General features: G+C 39.8%; 2 protein-coding genes across 2 annotated transcripts in view; one reads left to right on the top strand and one right to left on the bottom strand.

Annotated features, from left to right (window-relative positions):
• The window catches only part of LOC309384548 (vomeronasal type-2 receptor 26-like), a gene marked incomplete at both ends in the record, with an annotated part of 254096 nt that overhangs the window by 25916 nt on the left and 213859 nt on the right, over nucleotides 1-14321 (top strand). The gene's annotated exons all lie outside the window — the stretch shown is intronic.
• LOC309384550 (vomeronasal type-2 receptor 26-like) overlaps nucleotides 1-14321 on the bottom strand; it is a gene marked incomplete at both ends in the record, with an annotated part of 99382 nt that overhangs the window by 1073 nt on the left and 83988 nt on the right. The window contains 2 exons of the mRNA XM_081938240.1: nucleotides 4709-4835; nucleotides 8983-9092. Of these exons, the coding sequence (XP_081794366.1) occupies nucleotides 4709-4835; nucleotides 8983-9092 (237 nt within the window). The remainder of the gene's footprint in view (nucleotides 1-4708; nucleotides 4836-8982; nucleotides 9093-14321) is intronic.

Raw genomic sequence — 14321 nt, 5'->3', positions numbered from 1 at the left:
TCTCGGCAGGTTGCGTAGGAATGTGAGGTCACATAAGATGGTGGCTCTTCGGACTTCAAGTTTCTCATAGGATCTGGTGAGCAGGAAGATTTTCATGGGTGTAGGTATGCTGGTCTTGTTGTATTCGGGTCTTTTCCCATGTAAATTTTAGATTGTCTTGGCAACGTTTCAGCAAGGTCTCACTCGCCATCTTCAGGCTGGGTTTTGGGCTTAAAGTGTGATCGGAGCTGCCGTCTTTCTATAAATCTTGGTGGGCCAGCCACAGAAAGGATCCTGAAAAAAACTGAATTAGCCCTAATCAGAAATGAACTCCACAGGAAAAGATTCCTACTAGACCAAACCAACCGAGACCTATTCACTCTTCACCTCAAATTCAGCAACAAAATCTACCCAGCACTCTGGGACAAATCCAAACAACTAGCCCTCTGGAGAGCCGAAACAGAAACCTCCTACAAGACAGACAAACACACCAACAAACTTCACAGACTAGAAAAACAACAGAAGCCCAACCCCCCTTCACAGCAATTCATGAAACAAACAGTACACAACGTATCAGCAGAACCCTCACCACAGCTGAAACCAATGTCCTTTCCAGAGGATTCAACTTTGCAGTCTCCCCTAAACGCATCCCCACTGAAGACATCATATGCAGAGTTGAAGCTACACTCATCAAAATCAACCCAGATGAAGCCAATAAAATCAGACTTGCAGTCAGCAACGTCCTTTGTTCCAGTAATCCACCCAGAAGCAACTTACAGCAACAAGAAGAAATAGCACTCACCAACCTGAGGAAAGACAACAACATAATCATTCTCCCAGCAGACAAAGGAAATGCCACAATGGTGATGAACACATCTAACTACCAAGCCAAACTATCCGACCTACTCCAAAACCCCACTTACAAACCTTTAAACACAGACCCCACCACCTACCTGGAACAAAACCACCAAGTCCAAAATAAAAGCCTCTCCCATCAGTGAAGAGATCCAGGAAAGAATCATCCCCAGAGAAAAATCATCCAGATGCCCCAAGCTCTATGGCTTCTCCAAGATACACAAAGAAGGAACACTACTCAGACCCATAGTCAGCTCCATAGGCTCACCTCTACAGAATCTTGCCAAATTCCTCGCCAAACAACTCCAACCCTACGCAGAATCCATCACCTCACACGTACAAAACTCACTCCACTTCATAGAAACAATAAAGAAACAAAACCTACAACCCAATGACCTACTTGTGAGCTTCGATGTCATATCCCTCTTCACCCAGGTGCCTATGAAAGAAGCCTTGACAACTATCCAGAACAAACACAACCCCCCTAAACACATCCTGGACCTGACCAACCACTGCCTAACCAACACATACTTCATCCATAATGGACAAAGATGCAAACAGATAGAAGAAGCACCCATGGGATCAGCCCTCTCACCCGTCATCGCAAACTTATACATGGAACATTTTGAAACTAATGCCTAATATAAATTTGAACACAAACCCAAACTCTGGCTTAGATATGTTGATGACACTTTCGTGATTTGGCCACATGGGAAAGAAAAACTGGACAACTCCCTCACATATCTCAACAGCCTACACCCCAAAATACAATTCACCATGGAAATAGAAGCAAACAACCAACTTCCCTTTTTGGACGTCCTAATCTAAAAAAAAAAAAATGGCTCCCTAGGACACACCATCTACCGGGGAAAAAAAACGCCAACCGCTACTTAAACACACAATCCCATCACCAACCTGTACAGATCAACTCTGTACCCAAGACCCTCATCTCCAGAACCAAACACCTAGCTGATAAAGACCACCTGAAAACTGAATTACACACTCTCACAAACATATTAATCTCCAACGGATGCCAAAGAAAAACAATTACCAACCTAATCCAAAGGGAGACTTCCCCAAAATACCGAGACACAGAAGAGGACAACGGCATCGCCCTCCTCCCTTACATCAAAGGCGCCACAGATAAAATCAGCAAAATTCTCCACAAACACAATATCAAGGCAGCCTTCAACACTGACCAAAAAATATCCAACATCTTAAGAAAACCCAAAGACAAAATCCAGCTAGAAAACCAAGGAGTCTACGAAATACCATGCAAAATCTGCCCGGCAACATACATTGGACAAACAAACAGGAGAATAAATGCATGCATCGCAGAACACAAGAATGCAATATGAAAAAAAGAAAAAACGTCCTCCCTTTTCCAGAACCTTAAAGCTACAGGACATGAAATTAATTTTGAAGGCACCAAGTTAATCTCCAAAACTGAACACTTCAACAAGAGAATAATTATGGAAGCTATTGAAATAGAGAAACACCTCCACAACATGAATAAACGTGATGATACCTCCTGCCTACCAGACATCTGGACACCAACCCTAGTCAACAAACGAGCCCCACCCACCACAAAGGGCATTACAACATGAAACAACAACGGACACACAGCCAGCACCAATCAGCACCAATCCCATCATGATAGCACACGACCAATCATTCCACTTACTGAAACAAGGCCAGCCCTCCACGCACACACACCAAGATTTATAGAAAGACAGCAGCTCCAACCACACTTTAAGCCCAAAACCCAGCCTGAAGCTGGCGAGTGAGACCTCGCCGAAACGTTGTCAAGGCAATCTCAATCTTATATGGGAAAAGACCCAAATACAATAAGGCCAGCATATATGTATATACGTATGTATGTATGTATGTATGTATGTATGTATGTATGTATACATACATACACACATACAAACATACACACATACACACATATACACATACACATACACACACATACATACATACATAATTTGGTTATTATACATACATACATACATACACACATACATACATACATACTTAACATACAGGTCTTAACAGAGCAGGGACTGCAACAAAAAAGGCATGTTTCCAGGCAACCACAAAGTGACAAAGTTTGAGGGAATGGACATAGTGTGTGCCTTTCATGTTTGCTGCAATGAGATGAGCAGATAACCTCAAGGAGAGGAATTCCCACCAATACCCTGGTTCTATGCCATGCAGAGCTTTAAAGATGAACTTATTTGCATGTGGGAAGAGACTGGGTGCCTGTGCAGCACACACAACAGGGGTGTGAGATGGTACAATGTAGGGGTGGTGTGGTGCGCCATTGCATTCTGAACAATTTGTAAATGGTGTATGTGTATATGTGATTTCATGGTATAAAAACAAATATCAGCAGATACACCTGCTTTGGACTTCGCTCCTAAGGGCTTAAATTTACTTCTGTGCAGAAATAACATATTGGATCCCAGGTACTTCTCTCGGCATGGGCTGGGACCAACCAACAAACCCCAAAGTGAGATTAGCTCCAACTTTTGAGGCCTTCTAGAAATCTCTTAAAATGTGTTTCTTTCAATATGCCTGGGAATCGCCTGGTAACAAGTAGCTTGTGTGCTGATGATGCCTTGGTGTAATCTCTTCTAGCAATCTTGTTTATATATATTTTTATGTCATGGTTTTAGTCTCATTTTGTAATACATTTTCTTTTTCGTTTTATTGTATGTCACCCTGAGTCACTGAAGGAGCTCCACAATGATGTAAAATAAGGTGTTATGTGGATTTTTTTTTTAAAAAATGCCCCTTTCTCCCTTCTTTTATCTTAAGTCTGCTTCCTTTTAATCCCTATAGTATATGTAAGGATTTTTTCATAGGGAAAGAATAGAATAGAATAGAATAGAATAGAATAGAATAGAATAGAATAGAATAGAATAGAATAGAATAGCAGAGTTGGAAGGGACCTTGGATATCCAACATCTTCTTAAAGACTTCCAGTGTTGTAGCATTCACAACTTCTGGAGACAAGCTGTTCCACTATTTAATTGTTCTAATTGTCAGGACATTAGTTCTAAGTTGCTTCTCTCCTTGATTAGTTTCCACCCATTGCTTCTTGTTTTGCCCTCAGGTGCTTTGGAGAATAGCAATAGCAATAGCACTTGCACCTATAAACTGCTTCACACTGCTTTACAGCCCTCTCTAAGCGGTTTACAGTGTCACCATATTGCCCCCAACCATTTTGGTCCCCTTTTTACCCACTTCCAAAGGATGGAAGGCTGAGTCAAGTTTGAGATTTGAACTGCTAAATTGCAATCAGCTGGCAGTCAGCAGAAGTATCCTGCAGTACTGCACTCTAACCACTGCACCACCATGGCTCATAGCTTGATTCCCTCTTCTTTGTGGTAACCCCTGAGATATTGGAATACTACTATCATGTCTCCCCTAATCCTTCTAGTGCTACAGATAGAATCTTTTCTTTTTCTTTTTTCCTTTCTTTTCTTTTTTGGGTGCTGTTATTCTTTCTATTAAATCACTATTAAATAGTGATTTAATAACCAAAAAATTAGGAAAGATGAGAAGGAGTGGGAAGGCCAAGTAGCAATCCTACCAAGGAATCCATTATGGTGGTTATAGTGAACCTGGGATTATTGAAATGTGCTACAAATAATATTTGTGTTTAACTCTTCAACTGTAACGTTGACAATTAGAGCACAGGAGAAAAGAGGGGCAGGTTTATTCCTAATATTGGTGAGGGCAAGAGGGAGGGAGAGAGAAAAAGATATGGAGGAAAATTTGATATGGGTGAGGAAGATCTATTAACCTGAAACCATTCCTCATATTCTATGAGTCCGGTACTCTTTCCTGTGGTGTCACCCACCTTCCTGAATGGAGATGGTTCCCTCTGGGCAGGGAACACAGTCATAGCAGCAAACTGGCTCTCCTTGTCGAGTCTGTTTGAAAAATCCAGGATGACAGTGTTCTACACATTTGGACTGAGGCAGAGACTGAGAAGAAAAAACAGCGAATGCCAAAGAAAACACATTAGCATTCAGGAAAAATGGTGCTCAAAAGTAGCGTTAGCTAAGTAACCTACAGGATTCCCTTTGATAAATAGGAAATCTCTAATATGTTTCCAATGATTGCAGGAAATGCAACTACCAACAGATTTTTCATTTATTTCCTCCCTTTTGCTTCTGGTATATCTCATTGCAATAAAGGAATTTCTACTTAATAAATTCTAGAAGGACGATATTGAGAAAAAAATTAAGCATTCATTGCCAACCAGTGGGTTCTTCCTCGTGGCTGTTTTAACATTAATTCCTCAATTCTTCATATAAACATGATTTTAAACTTTGAGGATGATTGTGTCAACTTCGAACCTGGCAGAAACCATTTTCCTGTTCCACAGTTGCCACACAGAGTGGGAAGTGGGAAAGGAGGTTGGAATGCCTTATTAGACACAACAGAGAGCTTTCTCATGGGAAGCAAGGTCATCTCTACTGGTAACAAATATGGTCAGCAAAGGAGTTCCTGGAGAGCCCAGGAATTGACCTAATTGGCCAACATGACCGGTGACACTTGGGGATGGGGTTATTTCCTATTTTAATTATACTGAAACCACAGGAATTATTTAGAGTTGGTTTTCCTTTGAGCAGTGTCAATACAATGTATTCAACAAAAAAGTCATTTGAGGTGGATTCAAGTCTCGGAGTTCTGATTTGCTTGGGTTCATTAGTCAGAAACTTGACAGATTACTCTATTCCCATAGGGATATTGAATTCTTGACATCATGATATTCAAGAATAATCATCCCAAAACTCATTTTAGTCACAGCTGAATCAACTTAAAGCATTCTTCCATATTATAACATCTGAAAGACACCTTGGACTATAGCCCTCCCAAGCCTTCTAAGCAGTCTAAGAAAACTATCAGTGCTCTACTCCCTACATTCAAATCATCCTTCTTGGTGATTAGGCTTTGCCCACTTGAAATGAGTCTTTGGAAAACATAAAAAGACACCAATATTTTGCCCACCTTATTCAACAATTTTAGTTGTGAAAGAAAACCTTGCTTGATAAAAAGTCTCTGTCTTTCAAACCTCCCCGGGTACTTTATGATGTAATTGTTCTTTGGGAGAACCACCAAGCTCCAGATGTTCACATCTGCTACCAACTCTCCATTTTGGTCCAAGTACATTTTCATCTCAGAAAGATTGCAAAATGTATTCTTCTGCAGAAATGGATGAAGCTAGAATGGAAAAATTCAGGAATTTTAAATGAAACCTTAAAGTATTAGCCCATATGGACTTTTCACATTTGAATCTGTCTAATACAGTTGTCCAACTTAGAAATATTCTTGTTGGAGGAACAAATGTTGCCACTATATTAAAGGGGGGGGGGGGTTTAAAAAAATTCAATCATATATTGACTAAATATATATTGACAAATATAGCTTGTCAATTATATTAGACATACTAGAGCAGATCACAAATAAATTGAATAAATAAACACTTCTTAAGAAACTTTTTAAACTCCTTGAAAGCAACTGTGCGACTACCAGAAAGCAAAGAAACAAAGATTCAACCATTTTTTTTTCAATCATATATTGACAAAATAAATAATTGATACAATTTGTCAGTTATAGGGAGCATTCAAGAACAGGTCAAAGATACCCAAACAAACAAAAAAAGATTATTCATTCCTTCAAAATTTGTCAAAAGTTGCTAGGCTAATATTTTGCCATGTAGACCACATGGGGAACGCTACCAGGTAATCTAATTCTTCTTGTTGGTGTTAGTTGCAAAGTCCTGTGTGAACCATCATGACCCCATGGACTACATTCCTCCAGGCCTTCCTGTCCTCTACCATCCCCTGGAGTCAATTTCAGCTTTTACCGCTTCGGTGACTCCATCCAGCCACCTCATTTTCTACCATCCCCTTCTTCTTTTGCCCTCAGTCCTTCCCAGCATTAGGCTCTTCTCCAGTGAGTTCTTCCTTCTCATTAAGTGGCCAAAATATTTGAGTTTCATCTTCAGGATCTGGCTTTCTAAAGAGCAGTCAGGGTTCTACTTTATTGTAATGCTACATTAAAAGAATCTTGCAAGTGTGAAAGTACGAATCTCCCACGAATGCTTTTTAAAGACTGAAAAGTTCAGATCCTTTTTGAATTTCTTTCTCTACTGTGATGTTTAATATCATTTTGTAGATAAAGCTATTTTGGTGTCTTTTAAAAGATACCAAACTTCCAGAAAAGTATTGAAGATTTCCTGCAAACTGAATATGAGTCAGTAGGGTGATAATATTAGAAAAAAAGCAAATGTATCCATAAGAATCTCAGGAAATGGCTGTTCTAGTTTGGAGAGGCCCCAAATTAAGTACCACGTACCCTTGCAGGCAGCACCCTTGGAAGAGACTTTGTATAACAACTAGATCAGATTTACGGAAAGGCAAGGAAGCCAAGGCAATGATTAAAGGAGATGCTCTTAGCCTTGAGTTAAAACAAGAAGAGCCATGTTTGTCTACAGGAAAATCAGAAAGCATCTGGAAACACTTTTAAAACTAACACAAACTCACAGTTGGAAAAGGGAGGAGACAACACTCTTCCAATATCTCTCATAGCTTTCAGTCTTGAGAACATTATGACTCAAGAGATCAGATTGGTCAAACCTGTTGGAGTCTTGTAATAGAAGGAGATTGATATGGTTCTCTTTTCTTTGGATTAAGCTTGATGGATTCTTGTTGGAACACCTTACCTGCCATGGCTGAAGCTTTGAAGCTCCCATAGTCTCTTGACCCTCCTTGCTTCTCCTCCTGGATATGGAGGAATATGCTGCATTCAAGGCATAAGCCAGAGTCCTAACAACACTGTAAACACGAGGATCAACTCCGAATTTGTAACTGTTCCTTTTGTCTTTAGTCTCCAGTGGTGCTTTCTCTGGGTGCATCTTTTTCGGCCTTTGTATATCTCATTTTTTCTACATGTTTTATTTTTCTTCTTTATAACTCCTAATCTAATAGCAAATCCTTCATAAAAGTAATTGCATTGCCTTCTTGATTAAATTATTTATTTATTATTTATTTTATTAAACTTCTAGACCGCCCCCTCTCCCCGAAGGGACTCGGGGCGGTGTACAGGTACAAATTTAAAAACCATATACTCGACAATATACATACTAAAATTGAATTAAATATCCCCTGTACAAATTTATAAGAATTAAAACTTGAACTTTAAAACCAAACCATAAAATTTAACAATACAAACTGAGGTGGGAAAGCTGGAATTAGGCCAGGCCGGCTAGGTGAAACAGGTGAGTTTTGAGTTTCTGGCGGAAGGAGCGGAGGTCTGTAGTCGTTCTAACATCAGGGGGAAGATCATTCCAGAGGGTCGGGCCCATCACAGAGAAGGCCCTTCCCCTGGGCGTCACCCGCTGGCAGAGCCTAGTGGACGGCACCCGGAGGAGTCCCTCTCTGTGTGAGCGAATCGACCGGAGGGATGTATGGGGCAGGATACAATCTGGCACTGCTCTTAGCCTTCAGTTAAAACAAGAAGAGCCATGTTTGTCTACAGGAAAATCAGAAAGCATCTGGGAGCACTTTTCAAACTAACACAAACTCACAGTTGGAAAACGGAAGAGACAACACTTTTCCAATATCTCTCATAGCTTCCAGTCTTGAGAACATTATGACTCAAGAGATCAGATTGGTCAAACCTGTTGGAGTCTTGTAGTAGAAGGAGATTGATATGGTTCTCTTTTCTTTGGATTAAGCTTGATGGATTCTAGTTGGAACCCCTTACCTGCCATGGCTGAAGCCTTGGAGCCCCCAAAGCCTCTTCACTCTCCTTCCTTCTCCTCCTGGATATGGAGGAATATGCTGCATTCAAAGCATAAGCCAGAGTCCTAACAACAGTGTAAGCACGGGGATCAACTTGGAATTTGTAACTGTTCCTTTTGTCTTTAGTCTCCATTGGTACTTTCTGGGTGCATCTTTTTCGGCCTTTGGCAGAAAAGATGTGCTTTGAATAAGAACAATGAAAACACTTATGTAGAGGTTCCACCATGATAACTGATTGGTAAGTCTTCTCATGTCCTCTTTCCTGGATATGAAAGTTCCAAATACTGTGGACATATTGATAAACTCTGTGACTTCTCACTGGTAATTCTCCAAAGAGTGTGATGATCCAGACTTTCCCTTCAATGGGTCCTGGCAAATCTCCAAGTACGAAATGGACAGCAGAAATTCCATCAATCATGGTATTATAGTCTGTAAAGAAAACAAAGACATTGACTTGCTTCCACTTAGAGATGGCATCCTTCAAGGGTGCTATGTGTATAGTCACTGAGAATCGTTGTGATACAACAACACAAATTCCATTCCTCACAAGCACAGGAGTAAAAGTCCTCATGAAATTCTCTCCCCTCTCTGTGTCTGAAGCAAAGAGACCAATCAAGGTCCATCTGAAATGGAGAAGCAATTGAACAATTGCCGGGTACTGGACTTCACTTTTGGGGGCCATCCGGTAGAAGAAAGGGAAATGACTTTTATCACTCAGAGCCTCTGAAACAAATCTACAAGTGATCTGAAAGAGCAATGAAAATATTATATTTAGGCTCAGATGAAATCCAGAATATTACCTTTTAATGAATCCAATTTAATTCTCATGACAATATATTATTTACTGTTTATTAGTCCTTAGCCCATATCAAGATACAGAATATAAAATAGAACAACATAATAAGATTGTATATAAAATGGAATAAAAGACACAGATTAAGAAAAAGAATGAATCAAATACAACCCTATTCTCTATGATGGACTAAGGTAAGCCTTCCATATTTAACCATATTTAATTCAAGTAAATACAATGCTAAGATGTTTAAATATTTCTGTTTTTCAATACTTGGCAATTTGGAAGGTCCATTTGTAATGACGTATTCATTTCTTACTGAGGACAGCTATATCTTTCTGATATGTTTGCGTGGATTTTTTTTTGGAACAATATTATACTTTTTTCTCTATTCACAGAAGATAGCAATAGCACTTGGACTTGTATACCACTTCACACTGTTTTACAGCCCTCCCTAAGCAGTTTACAGAGTAGTATATTTTCCCCAAAAATCTGAATCCTCATTTTACCGACTTCGAAAAGATGGAAGGATGAGTCAATCTTGAGCCTGGTGAGATTTGAACTGGCAAACTGGCAAACTGCTGGCAGCCAGCAGTCAGAAGAAGCAGCCTTCAGTCCTGCACTCTAACCACTGTGCCACCATGGTTCAATAGAAAATTCTAACTATGGACTATCTTTGAACCATTTATGATCATGAACAGATTAGGGTAAAACTAGTTAATGTGTTAACTAATGTGTTAAAAATGTAACATTTTAAGTAAAACAGTCAATTACTGCTAACAGTAATAATGACTCCATAAGACATATTGTATATGTTCTATCAAGAGTAGGTAAGATAATGCATTGGAATTATTATTTTTATGAATCTGGAATTTGTTCATCATTGTAAATATCATTATTTTAGCTTAGATCACGTACAAAATATTAGCTTCCATCACTGCTAGATCTTTTGTGCAGAAGATCTTTGATTGGACACAGAGACTCTCCTCACCATCACAAGTGAAAAGCAGAAGCCTCCAAAGCAATGGATGTGGTCCCATGGCAGGATGTGGCTGCTTTGATCTTTGCCCCTCCCCACTCTGGATCCCAATCTTTGGCCAAAGTAATCATATAGGGCAGCATGCAGTAGAAACTTAATAAATAAATATAAATAGCCATGATGATGGTCCTGGTAAGAAGCAGTTCTTGAATTCAATAGACAAGGCATGGTTAGATCTATTGCTCACCCACACTCACCCCTACCCCCACTCACTTTACTAGTTAGAGATACAGAAACACAAACCTGTGGGACTTTGTAGGTGCCTACTAATGTTGAAATCTGTATGGAAATTTCCCTGAGAGCCCCATCAATAATAACCAGAGGATTGTCCTTCCTTCCACAGCTGTAGTTGGGAACATTGACTTCTCCAGTAGAGAGCGTGTCCAGCAAGGCATCTGCTGTCCGAAGGGTGCTCAAATAGTTGTCATAGACATTGTAGCCAAGTGTGAGATTGTGCAGGAGCCAGGTATTCTTGTTGACCAATTGCATTGGGAAAACGAAGCATAACATGTTCGCCAGATCAATGTATCTTGTACTGTATAAATGTTTTCATGTTATCACCACACACAAAAAAAAAAACCCAGAAAGAACAAAATATTTTTATTTATTCCTATTAATCTAAGGTATGTAGGAAGCACACCACAATAGTAATGGGAGATTTTAACTACCCTGACATCAACTGGGAAACAAACTCTGCACCAAGTGGAAGATCCAACAGGTTCCTAACAAACCTAGCAGACAACTTTGTTTCCCAAAAAGTAGAGAAGGGAACAAGGGGGTCAGCCATATTGGACTTAATTCTCACTAACAGAGAGGAAACGATAGAAGGTGTTGAAGCCACAGAAACCTTGGGGGCAAGTGACCATGCAATATTGGAATTCAACATTATGCAAACACAAGTAGTAGAACAAAGTGAAACTAGGCTCTTGGATTTTAAGAGAGCTAATTTCAATAAACTTAGATTGGGGAAAATTCCATGGATGAGAATCCTTAAGGGGAAAACAACTCAAGAAGCTTGGGAAATTTTGAAAAATGAGATTACAAAAGCCCAGTCTAGCACAATACTAATGAAGAAGAAAAATAACAGCTCCCAAAAGAAACCAGCATGACTGCATAAAGAACTCTCTGACAAATTGAAAGACAAAAAAGATAAGTATAAAAGTGAAAAAGGGGGGGGGGGACATAACTAAGGAAGAATAACAGCAAATAGCCCGAGCCTGTAAAGATGAAGTGAGGAAAGCTAAGGCTCACAATGAAGAAAGGCTTGCCACAAAAGTAAAAAATAACAAAAAAAAGCTTCTTCCAACATATTAAAAACAAGAAAAAAGTTAAGGAAACAATTGGTCCATTGCTAGGAGAAAGTGGCAAGAAGGTGACAAGCAACAGGGAGAAAGCAGAACTATTTAACTCATGTTTTGCATCTGTCTTTACACAAAGGGATAAAACAGTCCAACCTATCAAAAACAGCACAAAAATCAGATTAGGAGCACAAATTGAAATAGGGAAGAAAATGGTAAGTGAGCACCTGTCTACCCTAGATGAGTTCAAATCACCAGGACCGGATGGATTACACCCCAGGGTTCTGAAGGAACTAGCAGACGAGATCTCAGAACCACTGAATTATATCTTTCAGAGATCCTGGAACACCGGGGAACTACCAGAGGACTGGAAAAGAGCTGATGTGGTTCCCATCTTCAAAAAAGGGAAAAAAACAAATCCAGGAAACTACAGACCTATCAGCCTGACCTCAATACCAGGAAAGATTCTGGAAAAGACAATCAAGCAACGAATTAGCGAACACCTAGAAGCAAACAAAGTAATAGCCAAAAACCAACATGGATTTGTCAAAAACAGATCATGCCAGACTAATCTTATTGCATTCTTTGATAATGTGACAAAATTAGTGGACCAGAGGAATGCCGTTGATATAGTTTACTTGGACTTCACTAAGGCTTTTCATAAGGTAGACCATAACCTACTACTAGATAAAGTAGAAGAATGTGGGTTGGACAGCATCACCACCAGATGGATTTGTAACTGACTGACCAACCGCACTCAACGTGTAGTCCTCAATGGAACTGCATCTACATGGAGGGAAGTATGCAGTGGAGTACCCCAAGGCTCTGTTTTAGGCCCAGTACTCTTCAACATCTTCATCAATGATTTGGATGAGGGAATAAATGGGGAACTCATCAAATTTGCAGATGATACCAAGTTGGCAGGAATAGCCAACACTCCAGAAGATAGAGAAATTGACAAACTTTAACATTGGGCACTATCTAATAAAATGAAATTCAATGGTGAAAAGAGTAAGGTTTTATATTTAGGCAACAAAAACGAAATGCACAGGTACAGTATAGGTGGTACCTTGCTCAATAGTAGTAACTGTGAAAGGGATCTTGGAGTCCTAGTGGAGAACCATTTAAATATGAGCCAGCCGTGTGCAGCAGCTGCCAAAAAAGCCAACACAGTCCTAGGCTGCATCAACAGAGGGATAGAATCAAGATCATGTGAAGTGTTAATACCACTTTATAATGCCTTGGTATGGCAACACTTGGAATACTACATTCAGTTTTGGTCACCAAGATGTAGGAAAGATGTGGAGACTCTAGAAAGAGTGCAGAGAAGAACAACAAAGATGATTAGGGGACTGGAGACTAAACCATATGAAGAACGGTTGCAGGAACTGGGTATGTTTAGCTTAAGAGAAAGAAGGACTAGGGGAGACATGATAGCAGTGTTCCAATATCTCAGGGGTTGCCACAAAGAAGAGGGAGTCAAACTATTTTCCAAGGCACCTGAGGGTAGAACAAGAAGCAATGAGTGAAAACTAATCAAGGAGAGAAGCAACTTAGAACTGAAGAGCAACTTCCTGACAGTTAGAACAATTAATCAGTGGAACAGAAGTTGCCTCCAGAAGTTGTGAATGCCCCAACACTGGAAGTCTTTAAGAAGATGTTGGATAGCCATTTGTCTGAAATGGTTTAAGGTTTCCTGCCTAGGCAGGGGGTTGGACTAGAAGACCTCCAAGGTCCCTTCCAACTCTGCTATTGTAAATTGTAAATTATTGTAAATTGTAAACTCCACGAGTCCATTGAGTCTTAAACCAATATTGATGCAAAGTCATAGTCAGATCATGTGGTCATAATCAAATGATAGTCACCTGTTATTATTTTTTTCAGTTTTAAGAAGATGGGATGGAGATATTCTGCCACCAGGGTTAAGAATCACAAGTAAAACCTTTTTTTCTAGTAGTACTCATTTTCATCTGCAAATTAAGCAGGTGCTCACTTGAACCTCTAAGTAAAAATAATCCTTGGTTTCATTTCTTGCAAAAGGAATTTGAATTGAGGTAAAGCAAAGTCAGAACTGAGATTTGCATGTCAAAATCTCCAAGGGTAACTTCCCTCCACTTTAGGTTCTTCCCATTGCTGGATCCCATTGCCCAATCAATTTTTTTAAAATGTTTTTGGAATGGTCCCTTCATGTGGGGGCTGGTATGCAACTGCATTCCATTCCCAGCTGTCTCACCTTGAAGCAATGTGAACAATGAAGCCTTCCCCCCTCCCATCCAGTTTCTTCCCTCCCAGAGTTCAAGTGATACCAAGTGATAGCAGAATTCAGACCTGGGGTAGCAGTTCTGACAGCAGGATTCAACCTCATTCAACCATTAAAGTAGAGACACAATAAAAACATTGATGAATAAGTGAATCCCCAAAGCAATTCAAAAATCAAGTCATCCTTATTCCTATAAGGAACAGGCGTTTAATATGGGATGGCAGAGGCAACTATTCCTCTTTCAATTATTACATGAAATTAAAAAAAG

The sequence above is a fragment of the Natrix helvetica genome (genome assembly GCF_964273705.1).
Source record: "Natrix helvetica genome assembly, chromosome: 1".
NCBI lineage: Eukaryota > Metazoa > Chordata > Lepidosauria > Squamata > Natricidae > Natrix > Natrix helvetica.
Note: the sequence above shows the minus strand (reverse complement) of the source record. Positions and strands in the feature narration are given on the sequence as shown.